The 18,484-nt window shown below is 43.6% G+C and overlaps 1 protein-coding gene across 2 annotated transcripts in view; it reads left to right on the top strand.

Moving 5' to 3' along the window:
- Positions 1-18,484, top strand: part of GRN (granulin precursor) — a 36,283-nt gene that overhangs the window by 13,055 nt on the left and 4,744 nt on the right. For both annotated transcript variants that reach the window (XM_075846933.1, XM_075846934.1), the window contains exons 3-10: positions 928-1,053; positions 2,599-2,674; positions 2,744-2,853; positions 6,850-6,988; positions 9,106-9,209; positions 9,295-9,424; positions 10,840-10,934; positions 11,005-11,128. In XM_075846933.1, the coding sequence (XP_075703048.1) occupies positions 928-1,053; positions 2,599-2,674; positions 2,744-2,853; positions 6,850-6,988; positions 9,106-9,209; positions 9,295-9,424; positions 10,840-10,934; positions 11,005-11,128 (904 nt within the window). The remainder of the gene's footprint in view (positions 1-927; positions 1,054-2,598; positions 2,675-2,743; positions 2,854-6,849; positions 6,989-9,105; positions 9,210-9,294; positions 9,425-10,839; positions 10,935-11,004; positions 11,129-18,484) is intronic.

The following is an 18,484-nucleotide window of genomic DNA, read 5'->3' as shown; positions in this document are numbered from 1 at the left end:
CCTCCACATAGTGACTGAATAATATCGCCACACCATAACCAGTGACTGAATAATACCCCCATACTGTTACTGAATAATACCCCCACACCATAACCACATAGTGACTGAATAATACCCGCATACTGTTACTGAATAATACCGCCACACCACAACCATATAGTGACTGAATAATACCTCCACATAGTGACTGAATAATACAGCCACACTATAACCACATAGTGACTCCATACTGTTACTAAATACCACCACACTATAACCACATAGTGACTGAATAATACCACTATACTGTTATTGAAGAAAAGCCAATAATACCACTAAGGGACAAATGATACCACCACATAGTGACTGAATAATACCACCACACCATAACCACATGGTGACTGAATAATACCCCCATACTGTTACTGAATAATACCAGCACACCATAACCACATGGTGACTGAATAATACCCCCATACTGTTACTGAATAATACCACCACACCATAACCACATAGTGACTGAATAATACCCCATACTGTTACTGAATAATACCAGCACACCATAACCACATAGTACCCTTATACTGTTACTGAACAAAAGCCAGTATACCAAGGCCAATAATACCACTATACCACCACATAGTGACTGAATAATGCTGCCACACCATGCCACATATTTCCACTACACAGTGATTGACTAATCCATTATACTGTTACTGAAAAACCTCCACATTACCCCATATTATCACCCCATATTATCACCACATGAGTGACTGAATAATACTTCAATACCAATTCCCCTGTGACTCTCAGGAACTATGTCGATTTTTGTGCTAGACCAGGGAGCCCGACCTCTCGCCCGAGTGCGGGCCCCTTAGCGGTGGTTATGGGTATATGTTTAACAGAAACTGGTCCTCTATAATCCAGATATGTTCTCATTATATCCAGGTTGTGTCTTCTTCTCTCCCAATGATCACGTCTGGGATTTCCTGCTCTGATGACAAGGGTTGCCCTGAGGAATATTCCTGTGTTGGTACTCCACAGGGAGGACCTGCTTGCTGCCCTTTTGCCCAGGTAATCTCAAATTCTCTGTATACATGAGATGGTATTAGAGGAGCTGCAGAGAATTTTCTTATTGGACCACCAATGTTCTCTGGTGTGGCTACTGTGACATTGTATCTGCCAGTAATGGGCAAGTGGTAGCCATGATATACTATGCTTTAATCCGTTCAGGACTGGCCTATTTTGCTCTCACGACCAGACACCGTTTATCCTTTTTTAGCACTCGTTAGTTAATCGGCTATAACCTGAATTATTTGTTGGGCTAGTGACGTGAGTTTTGCGGTGTTTTTTTTTCCATAGACCATGCAGGTTTCTTTTTTTTTTTTTTTATACACATCCTTTTTGCTATTGAGTTTTTTTAGGCTTAAAGGGAAGGTGTTATGAATTATTTAATTTTTATATATATATAATATTGCTTTTAATATATTACCATCAATTTTATTTGTGTTCTCATGTTCTACTTATTACTTCTCTATGGGGGTTGCCTTTTTTTTTTCCCCCGTCTTTGTATGTGTCGATTAGTGACACATACAGAGATGGAATACGGCACATACATCCCCATAGAGAATGCCAACGGGAGCCGTTCCATTCACTATAGCGTACGCCGTCTGTGTGGGAACGGCGCATGCGCCACTCCCTCAGTCCAAAAGGAAGGTCTTCGTCCGAGCGACGTCCGGCGCCATTTTCATGTGGACCGGAAGCCGCGGCTGGACAGTAAGACGACTACTTCCGGCCATATGTTCAGACGCAAGGACTAGGAGCATCGGCGGCAGGAGCATGTAAGTTATATTTGTGTATGGTCGTGTTATACTGTGATTACCACTGTACAACCCCATAACGGGAGCCGTTCCATTCACTGCAGCGTACGCATTTTGTCTTTTTTTTATTTTATTTTTTTGTCTGTTCCTCAAAGGTCAACAGATCTTTGGGGACCTTTTTTCTTTTACCCCATGTCAGTAACTGGGGCTGCACAGCAGTGACGGGGGAAATCAGCCTTCTCATAGTGACTATTGTCACTAATAGGGCTGTTCTAGTAAGACCCAGCAGCAGTCTGCCACGAACAGCACCCAGGGATCATGTGACAAGTAGAGGCAGCGGCGCTGCTCATTGAGCGCGGTGTAGAAGAGGGAGAAGATACAAAGCGAAAGCTGCTTCGATCTTCTCCTCCTCAGGGTCCCCGGCAGTCACTGACTGCCGGAGACCTGACTTTCAGCTGCCCGATCGCTCAGGCAGCAAGCTAAGACCCACATTGTAAACAATTTATGGCACGGGTTTTAAGGACCCTAACTGCTGGCCATAAATACCTAGCCATCGGTCGGGAACCGATTTTAAAGGAACAATCATGGCAAAAAATGATACGGTTATGCCAAGTGCGTGGCATGAATACACCGACCACCAAACGAAGTCAATCCTCACCCCTTCAGGCCTTGCACTATGTCTAGCAGATTTATTTTTTTAATGGTGTTACGGACTTGAACTTGCGGTGCGTAGTGAGCCGCCCACCATACCCGTCATGTACAACTGACTGACGAGATGTTCATTTCTTTCCATGACCAGGGAACAGTTTGCCAGGATGGACATCACTGCTGTCCCTCTGGCAGCCATTGCTCTGAAGATGGTCATTGTGTCCCAGGTAAGAACTCGATCAGTTACTTATTCGTGTCTGACCTCTCTGCACGCGCTCACTCTGCTTCTCTTTCAGCTTCAAACCTGTCGGCCATAGTCTGCCCTGATGGAAGTTCAGAATGTCCAAATGATGCAACGTGCTGTCAGATGGCTGACCAAAGCTGGGGGTGCTGCCCTTTCCTCCAGGTGAGGTGCGGGTGACTTGGGGGATTGAAGTTGTGTAATATAGAGAAGTCCACTGCACTGTGAACCCCATATCGTACAAGCCGACTGTATACACGAGTGCAGAGGTTTATAGGAGGACCCTGACTGTTTTGGACCCAGAGTCGTTTTATGCACAGTTTTTCTTATTGAAATCAATGGGCAGATGTTTGAAGGCGTTCTGCTTCTGTTTTTTTTGGCATGAAAAACGTTCGAAAATAATCTGTGTGAAGATGCCCTGTCTTAGAAAGAGGACCTATTACTAGGATCTTCACAAATGTAGCACAGCCCATTCGAGTGATGAAGAGGCCACCATGCTAAACCAGTGCTGCAGCCCCTTCATTCTCAGGATCGGTGGGGATCCCAGCAGTCGGACCCCCACCAAGTAGTTATGTACCATCCTAGCGCTTCTGTGATGTAATACTGCTTTAACTCCTTAAGGACAAAGTCTTGTGTGTCTTTGTTTTTTTTTCTATTTACTCGTTGCATTCCAAGAGCCATAACTTTTTTTTAGATTGTCAAAAGTGGTGAGGGCATATTTTTTTTTTTTGCAGGAGGAGTTGTAGTTTCTAATGGTACCATATAATGTACTGGGCCAAACATTATTGGTTGGCTTAATTTTTGGAAAAACTATTCTTACTTTTATTTTTATTTTATTATTTTTCCCCAGATTTCACCATGCAGTAAAAATGACAACTTAATGTTATTCTGCCACTCCATATGATTATGGTGATACCAAATGATACATTTTTTTTTTAAATTTTGTTTTTTTTTATAGATGTTCCTACTTTAACCCCTAAATGACGAGCGGCAGATTTCAATCACAAGCAGGTGTTAGTTCCCACATAGTGATGGATGTATCAGTCGCTCTGATCGGGTGGGGTACTGCCAGTGTACCCATGCGACCAGCGGCAGGAGCATGGCTGTTATACACTGCTTGGCTCTTGCCGTAAGTTCCGCAATCTAAGCGCGCTGTAATTCTGTAGTTTAACCCATTAGATGCCACTGTCAATAGCGACATCTAATGTGTTTGACAGAGGGAGATCCTTCTGTTACCCCACTGGCGTCCCTAGCAAAGAAATCGCCTGGTGCTGTCTGTTTCCATGGTAGTCGGGGGCCTAATAGAGGTATGGCCTAATAGCGGTATGGCCTAATAGCGGTATGGCCTAATAGCGGTATGGCCTAATAGCGGTATGGCCTAATAGCGGTATGGCCTAATAGCGGTATGGCCTAATAGCGGTATGGCCTAATAGCGGTATGGCCTAATAGCGGTATGGCCTAATAGCGGTATGGCCTAATAGCGGTATGGCCTAATAGCGGTATGGCCTAATAGCGGTATGGCCTAATAGCGGTATGGCCTAATAGCGGTATGGCCTAATAGCGGTATGGCCTAATAGCGGTATGGCCTAATAGCGGTATGGCCTAATAGCGGTATGGCCTAATAGCGGTATGGCCTAATAGCGGTATGGCCTAATAGCGGTATGGCCTAATAGCGGTATGGCCTAATAGCGGTATGGCCTAATAGCGGTATGGCCTAATAGCGGTATGGCCTAATAGCGGTATGGCCTAATAGCGGTATGGCCTAATAGCGGTATGGCCTAATAGCGGTATGGCCTAATAGCGGTATGGCCTAATAGCGGTATGGCCTAATAGCGGTATGGCCTAATAGCGGTATGGCCTAATAGCGGTATGGCCTAATAGCGGTATGGCCTAATAGCGGTATGGCCTAATAGCGGTATGGCCTAATAGCGGTATGGCCTAATAGCGGTATGGCCTAATAGCGGTATGGCCTAATAGCGGTATGGCCTAATAGCGGTATGGCCTAATAGCGGTATGGCCTAATAGCGGTATGGCCTAATAGCGGTATGGCCTAATAGCGGTATGGCCTAATAGCGGTATGGCCTAATAGCGGTATGGCCTAATAGCGGTATGGCCTAATAGCGGTATGGCCTAATAGCGGTATGGCCTAATAGCGGTATGGCCTAATAGCGGTATGGCCTAATAGCGGTATGGCCTAATAGCGGTATGGCCTAATAGCGGTATGGCCTAATAGCGGTATGGCCTAATAGCGGTATGGCCTAATAGCGGTATGGCCTAATAGCGGTATGGCCTAATAGCGGTATGGCCTAATAGCGGTATGGCCTAATAGCGGTATGGCCTAATAGCGGTATGGCCTAATAGCGGTATGGCCTAATAGCGGTATGGCCTAATAGCGGTATGGCCTAATAGCGGTATGGCCTAATAGCGGTATGGCCTAATAGCGGTATGGCCTAATAGCGGTATGGCCTAATAGCGGTATGGCCTAATAGCGGTATGGCCTAATAGCGGTATGGCCTAATAGCGGTATGGCCTAATAGCGGTATGGCCTAATAGCGGTATGGCCTAATAGCGGTATGGCCTAATAGCGGTATGGCCTAATAGCGGTATGGCCTAATAGCGGTATGGCCTAATAGCGGTATGGCCTAATAGCGGTATGGCCTAATAGCGGTATGGCCTAATAGCGGTATGGCCTAATAGCGGTATGGCCTAATAGCGGTATGGCCTAATAGCGGTATGGCCTAATAGCGGTATGGCCTAATAGCGGTATGGCCTAATAGCGGTATGGCCTAATAGCGGTATGGCCTAATAGCGGTATGGCCTAATAGCGGTATGGCCTAATAGCGGTATGGCCTAATAGCGGTATGGCCTAATAGCGGTATGGCCTAATAGCGGTATGGCCTAATAGCGGTATGGCCTAATAGCGGTATGGCCTAATAGCGGTATGGCCTAATAGCGGTATGGCCTAATAGCGGTATGGCCTAATAGCGGTATGGCCTAATAGCGGTATGGCCTAATAGTTACATAAGGCATCAGCAGATTGCATGGTAAAGTCCCCTAGTGGGCGAAAAAGATTACAGTAAAGTACTTTGTCTCACAACAACTCAAACCATAAAGTTGATATATTAATTAAACTGCCGGATGAACCGCGTACGACAAATGCAAAAAACAATGGCCATTTTTCTTGTATAAACAAGCCCTCATATGGCTACATTGACGAAAAATTATGTTCTGGCTCTTGGAATGCGGCGATGCACAGACCAGTAAGGTTTTTGTTATTTTTAAAGTTCTTGTTTTACGAACGTAGGGAAACCTTTACGTATTCAGTAATCGTGCTGACCCATAGAATAAAGGTAACATGTTTATGCTGCATAGTGAACGGTGTAAATTTAAAACGTGAAAAACCATGCTGGAATAGCTGCTTACTTTAAATTCTTACAATAAAGTTAATATCCTATGCACCCAAATTTGGAGCAATTTAAAATTACTACTCGTCCTGTAAAAAAACATCCTTATACAGCGATGTCGACTGATTCCCAAAATCAAAGTTACGAGTCTTTTAGAAAACTTGAAACAAAAAAAAAATAATCCTGTGTCTCCACGTGTAAAATGGCCTGGTCATTAAGGGGTTAAAAAAATAGTTTCACCAAATTCAGAGCTGTAATTTTTTTTTTTTTTTTTTAAACAATTTTTTTACAGCGTTCCCTGTGAGTTAAATAATGGGTATATAGTTCTGACTTTTACAGATGCAGCGATACCAATGTTATATTTACTTTTCCCATTTTTCCTATAAAAAAGGGTGCACACCGCAAATGCACCCCTGGTCATGTTGGGGCACCAATGAGCTGTTGGATGGGGCCGTCAATCTCTCAGCCTCTCAGATGCTGTGGTCGCGATTGCCCGCAGCATTTGAGGGGTCAAACAGCCAGGAACCGTGTTATCGCGGTCCCAGTTGTCAGCTGTAAAACGCAGCGCGCTCCATACTTCCCTATAACGCTTATGTACATGTAAGTGATAATGTGTTAACCCCTTAACAGTCACATACAAGTACATCCTAAGGTTGAAACTTCACTGTAGTAGAATCCCAAGGGAATTAAATTTTTAAGTTTAATACTCAAGTAGACCTGATAATGGATTTGCTTTCCGCTTTCTTTATATCTGTAGGCGACCTGCTGTAATGATCACCTTCATTGCTGCCCACATGCCTCTGTCTGCGACTTGGATCACGGCCAATGCGTCTCTGAGAATGGGAAAGTTCCTTTGGCCAAGACACTTCCATCCAGGATGAAGCTGGTCGGTGCCGGTGAGTGCCGCGATTCAATCTAAAGTGACCAGACCTAATAGGGGGCCACAATTTGCCTGTTTGCAACCCCGTTTATGGTTATTTTGTACGAAGTTTGCCCCTAATTAATTTAGTGGTGTGACTGTTTTTGTGCCATTTACCCTCCACCCAAAAAAGAAACCCCTGCACTTCATCTCATGTAATCTGAATTGAATACTTTTTAACCCTTTCATGATCCAGGGTCTCTGATGCCCCTGTGTCAACGTCAAATTGACCATTTTTGATATGCAATTCTTTAAACGATATCTCTGGAACCGCTTTGAATATCACAACTAATTTTACTTTTTTTATTTTTTTTACAAGACTTATGAGGCTTTCATTTATAGACTAGGTTAATTCTGTGTTCATTTTTATTATGAGCAGACCAATCCCTAAACTTTAAATCCACTTTTTTTTTTATGTGCAAGCCCCCTGAAACTACCACAGTGCCCATGTTGACATTGGCAGTTCTCCCTGTAGGGAATGCCTACAGTGCCACAGTGTCAATGTAAACATCACATCAGTGTCCCCTGTAGATATAATGCTGCAGTATCCCGTGCCGCCCCCCCCCCTTGTAGATAGCAACACCCCCAGTAAATGGCATCCCCTTCCTGTAAATCGCACTGTAGCTCCCTGTAGGAGCGGAGTCCCTGTGGCCAAAGAGTCTGCTCCTACAGGAAGCCCCTGATGTCTGTCCATATATGGATAGTGGCACCAGGGGCTTCTCCAGCAGCAGAATCTCAGACACAGTGCGATCTGACACCGGGGAATCTGCTCCTAGACTAAGTTCAGGTGGTTCTTTCTACAGTGGGGCGTGTGATGCTGTCTGCAGGAGGTGTGGCACGATCTACAGCAGAGATGGAGAGATGGCGGGGGGGCTCCCTCTAGGAGGGGAGTTCTCAGCCAGAGCACCAGCTGGGGATTCCAATGCTGGAGGGAGTTTAGGTGGTGCTATCTACAGGGGGTTGTGGGTGTCACTATCTGCAGTGGGGGGGGGGGTTGTATGCCAGGGCTCATCACCCTGGCCAACATGAGAGCAGCACTTCACTCAATAAAACCGTTCCAGGCTTTCAACGTTTAAACATGTGCTAACCGCAAGGGGCATAGGCAGTTAGAACGTATCCAGCCGAGTGGCAGTTGTGAAGGGGTTAAGATCTGACTAGACATCAAAATTGTTTTTTGTTTTTGTTTTATTTCTAGACTAAGTATAATACCCACAATGTTTCGTAGTTATGTCTCCAAAATCAAATTTTATTTTTTGGTTTTTTTTGTCTTTGTTTTATACTCTGATTAATGTAATGGTCAATAGTTCTCAGTCCAAACCCGGTATGTGATCGTTTGGGAAACCGCCTTGAAGTCTTACTTGGAATCAGGCAGCTCCAGCTATTGTATAAACCATTTACTGCGGACACCATCACAGTTGGTGTTTCCGCAATGATTCCGTCTCTTTAGAGAATAACTAAAGCATTTTCACACTATTCAGATCTCTGTTGGAGAGATTGCCTAGAGAAAGTAAGTCTAGTACTCCATATAAAGTGGCCTTGTCCCACAATCTCCCAGTGGTGCTGAAGTATTTGATGTAATTACCAAAATCTGCAAGATTAATAAATGTGAGTTGGCGTTTTCACCTCTTTGAAGCCATTCCAGTTGGATATAGAGGGGTAATGGTAGCGTTAGTAGAGCTGAACTGACGTGTAGGTGGAAATGTAAGGAATCTCCAACTTGTTGGTTAAGAGTGAATCAATACCTGGTATATGGTGTATGCAGGAACATGGGGTTATACACATGAACACACTTAAAAAAAAATAATAATAATTAAACAAGTGCTTGCTGGGATAGTGATTGATTGATCCGGTCTCGGTTTGTTTTTTTTTTTTTTGTGCCAAATTTGTAAAATTCCTGCCAACAATTGATGGATCGGAGGCTTTTTCTTATCTTTTTTTTATTTATTTTGAGGTCTTGTCTCAGGGGCTTGGACAAGGTTAAGAAGAGCACATTGTGTGCGTTCTCTCAATATGTGGAATTTTTATAAGATTTCCAGATTTGAGTTTATTATGTTCACTTTAAAAATTGTAAATCATTTCTTTTCAACTTGACAGAAATCGTCCAGGATGTGAATTGTCTCGACGGATCCACTTGTCCTGACGGTACGACCTGCTGCCAAAATGTGGACAAACGTTATGGCTGCTGCCCCTTCTTGTCTGTAAGTGTTTTTTGGGGGTGACGCCTGAGATGGGTATGGGCAAAAACCCTTTTTTTACTCCACCTTGTGTCTGACTGCTTTGCAGGCGGTGTGCTGCGATGACTTTGTCCACTGCTGTCCTTCTGGGACCACCTGTGATGTCCCTCATAAGAAGTGTGTCAGTGCAAACTTGGAGATTCCAATGTACAGCAAGATCCCAGCTGTACGTGAAGAAGGTAACAGCCTCCGTTGTGTGACTGAAGATTGTCTGACTTAGTGCTTGTAATGTTTAAAGGGAATATGTCGCTAGTGTTTTGGGGTTTAATTTTTCTAACAAGTCAGGAAATATTATAAATTAGATTCTAATTTATAACATTTCCATGTGCTGGGCACTAGAGGGAGCAATTCCCAAAATTGCAGCATTGGCATTGTGGTAAAGCAACCTCATTGCTTTATGCTTATGCTGCAAAATTGGGGTACACACTCGCTCCAGTGTCCTCACACAATCCCCCCCCCCCCTTATTCTGGCTAGTGCCAGGAGAAAGGAGGGGGTTGAATCTTCAAACTTCCTACACTGTGTACCGCCATTTTCTGAGCAAATGCACAGTGTAGGAGGATTAGATACAGTGGTAATCAGACAGTATAACACTAACATAACTTACCTGTTCATACCGCCTCTGCTCCTATTCCTTGCGTCTTTGCTGCCTTGAACATATGGCGGTAAGCCGCGATCGGAAGTCATCTTACTGTCCGGCCGCGGCTTCCGGTCCACATGAAAATGGCACTGGATTTCGCTCTGGCAAAGACCGACCATTTGGCCTGTGTGGGAGCAACGCATGCGCCGTTCCCACACAGACGGCGTACACTATAGTGAATGGAACGGCTCCTGTTTGCATTCTCTATGGGGATATATGTGCCGTATTCCATCTCTGTACGTGTCGTTAATCGACACATACAGAGACTAAAGAAATGGCAGCCCCCGTAGAGAAGTAAAAGCAAGAATAAAGTACAACACGAACACTTTTTTTTTTTTTTTTTTTTTTAATCCTACTAAAAGCAATATTATATATATATATATATATATATATATATATATATATATATATATATATATAAAAAAAATATATATATACATTTCGTGACACCTTCCCTTTAAGATGTATCTGCTGCTGATCTTCCAGACAAACAAAAACACGTTGCCTTAATACAGTGGTTGGCAAAGTTGCTCTTCAGCTACTACAACTCCAAGCATGCCCCGACAATGTCTAGTTAAGTTTATTCACCTTTGACATGACCTTGTAGGTGACGACCTAAGGAAAGGTTCACAATGGGTGGTCTATGACCTGGGACCCCCCACAAAGTGCTGAAACTGAGGGGCAATTCACCTGTTTTTTTACTTTGCGCCCTTTAACTCTGTCATTGGAAAAGTCTTTCACTTCTGTGGCCCCTTCATTGTAGAACTTTGTGTGGGGAACGGATGCCATTAATTTCAATTCTTTGACCGGTTATGGGATGTTTAACTAATACTGTTGTTGTGGCGTAAGTAACGGGCTACCCCGATATCATGGCCGTCTGGAGACTGTCGTAACGGTAAGCCGTTTGTTGCTGTCACAATGTAACTCGGATCTTATGATTTTTCTTTCCTCTGCAGCCACTGTTAAATGTGATGATACAGCCAGCTGCCCTGGCACTGCCACGTGCTGCCGCTTGCCCTCCGGAGAGTGGGGTTGTTGCCCTTATGAGAAGGTTGGTAGCAGCAGCCTGTGGGTAGCGGGGTTTGGAGGGATTGCCGTGACGTGTGATCTTGTCTTGTTAGGCGGTGTGTTGTGACGATCATGAGCACTGCTGTCCCAGCGGCTTCACGTGTGTCCAGGGCTCATGTCAGATGCAGTCGCTGTCCGTCCCTTGGTCTGAGAAGATTCCGGCTTTCAAGCAGAACAGTAAGTTTGTTTTTCTTTCCCGAAATTTCCAATGAAAGTCATCACTATCCCTGATTTTAGGCCCTAATGACCACTGTCCTAGTGTTTCTTTTTTTTTGTTTTTTTTTTTTTTTTTCTATAGTCTCAAACTATCAAAGAGCTGTAACATATATATTTTTTTTTTTTTAAATCCATTTTCCTTGCTGTATGAGGACTTGCTTATTTGCATGATTAGTTGTAATTTTGAATGGCACTATTAGTGTACATTGTAACTATCATTGTACATTGTACCATTGTTCCCTATCTTATTTTTTATTTTTTTGTGGGGGGGGGGGGGGAATTGAGAAAACGAATTGCACCCTTTAATGCATTTTAAATTCACACCGTTCACTGTGGCGTACTCAACCTGTTACGTTTATTCTATGGGTAGATACAATTATCGTGATAGCACACGTGTGTTTTTTGTTTTCAGACTTTGCCACAACTCTTTTGAACCATACTTTCTGTATGTATCGTCTCTGTCACTGTAGTGATGATGAGGGTTACTTTGTTGCAAGACTTATTTGTTTGTTCTGTTTTGGGGTACATTGGACTTACTGTACCTTTTTTTTGGGGGGGCAATGGAAAATAAATAAAAATTTCAGTTGTGTTTTTTTTATTTTTTGTTTTTTGGGTCACTTGGCAGTTTAACCCTTTTCTGCTCCTGGACATACTATTAAATCATGGTAGCGCTAGCTTTGGCGCTCCATGACCTAATAGTACGTCATGGGAGTAATGGCTGTTTTGGACGTCTTTGCGACACATACAGGAGCTGTGACATCTTCTATAGCGGGGACCGAGCGCTGTGTCCCCGCTGATTAACCTCTTATTAGCCACGTTCAAGAGCGATCGGCTTTTTAGGGGTTAAACCACCGACAGCCCTGCTACATGATGGCGGGCAGCGGTGGTTGCGGTGCCATCTATGGAAGCCTAGTGGGTCCTGATAGTCAGGACCCACTATGCTTGCTGTCAGTGAGTAGCTGACTGCACTACATGCATAGTGCAGTGTATTAGAGCTGGGTATTAGAATAGCGATCAGGGCCTCCTGTCCTTAAGTCCCCTAGTGGGACAAAGTAAAGTATAAAAACTAAAGATCACCCTTTTTTCCCTTATCAGTCCTTTTTGTTTTATCTATTTTTTTTATTAATAATCTATACATAATTGATCTTTCCACATCCTGAACGACAAAATTATTTTATTTATCCTGTGCAGCAAACGGTCCTAAAGGAAAATGGTAAAAAAAACCATACCAGAATCAATTGGTCACTTCACGTCCCCAAAAAATGGAATAAAAAGATCACAAAGTCTCATGTACCTAAAAATGGTTCTGATTGAAACTACAGTCGTTAGGGAAAAATCAAGTCCTCGCACGGCTTTCTTGATGGAAAAATCAAGTTATGGCTCTTAGAATAAGGTAACACAAAGTTAAGCAAACATTTGAAAAAGTGTTGTATTGTGTAAATGCGCTAAGCCCTAGAAAAAACTAAACATATGGTATCTGCGTAATCGTATCGTCATGCCGAATAAAGTGAATGTCATTTATAGCGCACGGTGAACACTGTAAAAAAAAAAAATAATTACTCACTGAAAATCAGCAATTCTATTAGTCACCACGCCTCTTAGAAATAGAATAAAAACTGATCAAAAAGTCTCATGCACCCAATGAGAACTACAAGGAATTCCTCAAGGGGTCTAGTTTCTAAAATGGGGTCACTTTTGGGGGGTTTCCACTGTTTTGGTGCCACTAGACCAATTCAAACTGGACATGATACCTAATAAAAAGGAGGACTCCAAATCCACTAGGTGCTCCTTTGCTTCGGAGGCCGGTGCTTCAGCCCATTACCGCACTAGGGCCACATGTGGGATATTTCTCAAAACTGCAGAATCTGGGCAATAACTATTGAGTTGCGTTTCTCTGATTAAAACCTTTATTTATTTTTTTGTAATTCTGTGTAAAAACTGAAACCGAAGTCTAAATGGTCAAATCCAGCTCTAAAATGAATTACTTGAGGGGTCACTTTTGGGGGATTCCTAGTGTTTTGGAACCTCAATGCCTCTCGGAACCTGGCCTGCTACCTAAAATATGTTCTAATAAAAATGAGGCCTGAAAGGGCATTAGGTGCTTCTGGGGCTTGTGTTTTAGTCCAGTAGGACGCTAGAGCCACATGTTGGATTTTTTTTTTAAATGACTAAGGGCTTATTTACACGAACGTGTAATCCGTCCGTGCACCGCATGTGATTTTCACACGTGTCGCACCGACCTATGTTTGTCTGCACGGCCCCATAGACTGTAAGTGATTTTCACGCAGCGTATGTCCGCTCCGTGAAACGCACGACATGTCGTCTCTTTGTGCATTGTTCGCATCACGCACCCATTGAAGTCAATGGGTGCATGACAATCACGCGCACCACACGGAAGCACTTCCGTGGGACGCGCGTGATTCTGGCAAGAGCAGTAAAAAGTATGATTGAAAACAAAAGCACCGTGCGTTTCTGTTTATAAACATACAAACCGTGGCCTAATGATGGCAGCTGCGCAAAAATCACGCAGCTGACACGGAGCTGTTACGTGCCTTTTGCGTGCGCAAAATGCACATGCTCGTGTAAATCCGCCCTTAGTCTTGTCCAGATTCTGCAGTGTTTCTCTAGTAAAACCTTCTGTTACCGAAAAATATTGATTTAAACTTGAAATTCAGCTTGAAAAGAATTTCAAATTTCACCTCCACTTTTATTTTTCTTGGTCGTTAGAAGGTTTAGAACATAAACTGCTTTAATTCCTGTCAAAACATGGCAAATGTGAACTCGTAGCTATTTTGGGTGGTATAACCATCTGTTTTACAAGCGGATGCATTTAAATTGTGTGAATTTTTTTTATTTATTTTTTCGGGACAACTTAGTTTTTATCGGTACCATTTTGGAGTAGATGTGACTTTTTGATCACAAGGCTGGATTAAACCAACAGCAATTTTTGCATGTTGAATTTTTTTTTTTTTTTTACAACGTTCACCGTGCGGGTTAAATGATGTAATAAGTTTATAGTCGGGGTCGTTACGGACGTGGCGATACCAAATATGTGTAACTTTTTTTTTACTTTATTTTGTTTGTTAATAATAAAGCAATTTGTAAGGGGGAAAAAGTGGTTTTTAATTTTTTTTTACTAGTCCCACTAGGGGACTTCACTATGCGATCCTCCGATCGCATTTATAATACACTGCAATGCTTCTGTATTGCAGTGTATTATGCCTGTCTGTGTAAAACGGGCAGGCATTCGCTACAGGCAGACGTGGGGGCCTTTATTAGGCCCCCGGCTGCCATTAGAGACACAGACACTCGGCGATCGTATCGCTGGGTGTCGGTGGGAGAGAGGGAGCTCCCTCCCTCTCTCCAAAACCACTCAGATGCGGTGCACGCTATTGAGCACCGCATCTGAAGGGTTAATCGGGTGAGATCGATACTTATATCGATCTCACTCGGCAGAACAGGGACGCCCCCAGCTACCTCTGGCAGTTGAGAGCAGGGAGATTTGACAGCTCCCTGCTCTGTATACTTATTCCGATACCGCGACGTAAAAAGTTTGGCATCGGAATAAGGCCTGTTAGTAACCGACGTAGAAACACTATGGGCTGGTCACTAACTGGTTAAGGCTGGGTTCACACGAGCATGTTGCGTCCGTAATGGACGGAATGTATTTCGGCTGCAAGTCCCGGACCGAACACGCTGCAGGGAGCCGGGCTCCTAGCATCATAGTTATGTACGACGATAGGAGTCCCTGCCTCTCCGTGGAACTACTGTCCCGTACTGAAAACATGATTACAGTACGGGACAGTTGTCCCGCAGCGAGGCAGGGACTCCTAGCGTCGTACATAACTATGATAGGAGCCCGGCTCCCTGCACTGTGTTCGGTCCGGGACTTGCGGCCGAAATACGTTCCGTCCTTTACGGACGCAACATGCTCGTGTGAATCCAGCCTAAGCATTCCTAAGTTGTTACCACAAAGTGAAATATGTCAGATTTTTTAAAATGGGCTCTGAGCTTGAGGGCTAAACAAGGCTTCGTCCTTACGGGGTTAAAGTGCATGTGAACTTTGATGATTTGGTTATTAGTTGTGGTCATACAATGTGTATTCGGCTCTTTGACATTTTGACTAACTTCCATAAAAACTGGTTTTATGGTAAAAATTACATTTAAAAAAAATTATTTATTGAGTTGTTTTTTTTGTCCCACTAGGAGACTTCACTATGCGATCTCTTGATCGCTGTTCTAATGCTTTGGTATACCAAAGAATTATTGGTTGTCAGTGTCAAACTATAAAGGCATACGGGCAGGGCTGGGGGCTTTTCTTAGGCCCCGGCATCCATGACACCCCATCGGAGGGCTGCCAATTAGTTAAATGCCACGGTTGCTATTTACTCCAGCATTTAACACATTAATCGGCCATGCTCTAAGTGAACTTCACTTGCTACCTTTGGAGCAGGAGCCCGGCTGTCATCAGACAGGGTGCCAGTGCGCATGGGACACCTGTGCAGGATTGAGACTAGGCTGCTGTGAGGTGTATTGGTGGTCACTAAGGGGTTAAACACTTAGACACTGGCAATAAAAAAATTGACACTGGGGGCCCCCAAAAAAAAACGCCATTCTTCTAAACTTTGAAAATGTGTTAGTTAATGTTTCTGTATTTAGTGGTGTGATTTTTTTTGTGGGGGTGTGCTGTAGTTTCTGTATTGGTGCCCTTTTGGGCTAGTTTTTCTATGGTGTTTGGAGCGGGTTAAATTAATATTCTATTGTAATTGATCACTTTTTAATGAGTGACATGGTGATTGCCAGTTAATTTTATTTTTTCCTTTATTGAAATCCCCCCCCCCCCCCCCCCCACATCCTTTAAGGGACTTGCCAAATCTGTGGTGGTTAGATCACTTGTATTATATGCTGCAATACTAGTGTATTGCTAAATATCATGAGTCTTAATCCTTATTCACACGATAGGGTCCGAGTGTCGGCCGATAAAATTGTCCGTTTTGGGCTGGGCATATCTGGACAGTTACCTCACGGGCAACTCCTGAAGTGGAATCCCCATGTGGCCGGTGATGCCACTTCAGGAAAAGCCCTTGTCTGTGTCCATTTATGAAGCGAAATCCCCGACCACTCAATGTTTTACTGACTTATCCTGGTGTGGCATCGTCTGTCAGTGGTTGGGTATTTCGTTTCAAGAGTTGCCTCTGATGTCACTGTCCATATATGGACAGACATCAAGCGCTCTGTCCAGGAGCGGAATCCCCAAACACAAGTGGATTCTGCTCCTTTAGGGAGCTAGAGTGGGGCTAGCACATAGCAGGGAGATACCTCCCTGCCCTGTTATAGTGGCATCGCTACAGCAGTAGCGGCGCTATCGGCAATGGGAGGTGTCGCTGCTAGCAGCCGCTCTAGCGATGCCTGAAGAAGCAGGGGAGCCCTGCCCATTACTATTAGGTATGTCACGATACCAGAATTTGGACTTGGATACCGATATTTCGTCTAGTATTGTGATTTAGATACTTTGGCAACCGTAATAAAAATTATAAAAAAGTACTTCTGTTTTCTGATGTGAGGCGTGTGGTGTGATTTTTGAATGTGCCTCACACTAATGGTAATTAACCCCATCATGTTTCTCAGTCATAATGGTTTAATGTATGAGGTACATGATGGGGTTAATTAACCTCCATGTGCCTCACATTAATAGTAAATTCATCACACCTCGTACCTCACATTAATAAGTGAAAGAAAGCAGTTAGTATTTTATTTTATAGTGTACACCTCGTAAATGATGCCAAAAAATTGTTGTGCAAGTTATTACGCCTGTGCCAATACCGAATGTGTATCTTTAATGTTTATTGTAAAAAAAAGTGTTTTTTTTGTTTTTTTTAAAAATGTAACATTACTTTGTTTTTACTTTATTTTTTAACTTTAATGTACTGGCATATAACTATATACTGATTGTACACAGGCATATATCTACAGGGTGGGCCATTTATATGGATACACCTAAATAAAATGGGAATGGTTGGTGATATTAACTTCCTGTTTGTGGCACATTAGTATATGGGAGGGGGGAAACTTTTCAAGCTGGGTGTTGACCATGGCGGCCATTTTGAAGTCGGCCATTTTGTATCCAACTTTAGTTTTTCCAATGGGAAGAGGGTCATGTGACACCTCAAACTTATCGAGAATTTCACAAGAAAAACAATGGTGTGCTTGGTTTTAACGTTACTTTATTCTTTCATGAGTTATTTACAAGTTTCTGACCACTTATAAAATGTGTTCAAAGTGCTGCCCATTGTGTTGGATTGTCAATGCAACCCTCTTCTCCCACTCTTCACACACTGATAGCAACACCGCAGAAGAAATGCTAGCACCGGCTTCCAGTATCCGTAGTTTCAGTTGCTGCACATCTCGTATCTTCACAGCATAGACAATTGCCTTCAGATGACCCCAAAGATAAAAGTCTAAGGGGGTCAGATCGGGAGGCATTTCTTCAGCGCTGTTATCAGTGTGTGAAGAGTGGGAGAAGAGGGTTGCACAATCCAACACAATGGGCAGCACTTTGAACACATTTTATAAGTGGTCAGAAACTTGTAAATAACTCATGAAAGAATAAAGTAACGTTAAAACCAAGCACACCATTGTTTTTCTTGTGAAATTCTCGATAAGTTTGAGGTGTCACATGACCCTCTTCCCATTGGAAAAACTAAAGTTGGATACAAAATGGCCGACTTCAAAATGGCCACCATGGTCAACAACCAGCTTGAAAAGTTTCCCATCTCCCATATACTAATGTGCCACAAACAGGAAGTTAATATCACCAACCATTCCCATTTTATTTAGGTGTATCCATATAAATGGCCCACCCTCTATATGCCAGTACATTAGCCTAACAACTGCCTGTGTACTAAGTATGCCCTAACAAGAAATATGGTAGGACAGCCCTGGGGTCCTTCAATGGACCCTGGGCTGTCTGCCATATATGGTATGTCCCTCAATCGTGTCACAGGGTTCCCCCCCCCCCTTCTCACTACCTCTTGAATGCTGCAGTCCGCTGTGATCGCAGCAGAGATTCCAGCTTTCTGTGATCTCCACCGTTATAGAGCGGGGCTGCGGCTGTGTAATGCAGCCATTGCCCCGCTCCTGACATGAAGTGTATGCACGGTCAGCTTGAGGTGATGTGGCCGGCGCTGCACTGACAACAGAATGTGGCGGGTGCACTGCAAAACACCCCCATGTTCTGTCGTCGGTGCCTGTGCTGCCGCTCATTAGTGCAGTGCTGGCCGCATCCTCATCCTGACTCTGCGCACTTGTCAGGACTCG

The sequence above is a fragment of the Rhinoderma darwinii genome, chromosome 13 (genome assembly GCF_050947455.1).
Source record: "Rhinoderma darwinii isolate aRhiDar2 chromosome 13, aRhiDar2.hap1, whole genome shotgun sequence".
NCBI classification, from domain to species: domain Eukaryota; kingdom Metazoa; phylum Chordata; class Amphibia; order Anura; family Rhinodermatidae; genus Rhinoderma; species Rhinoderma darwinii.
This window is presented reverse-complemented; position numbering and strand designations above follow the sequence as displayed.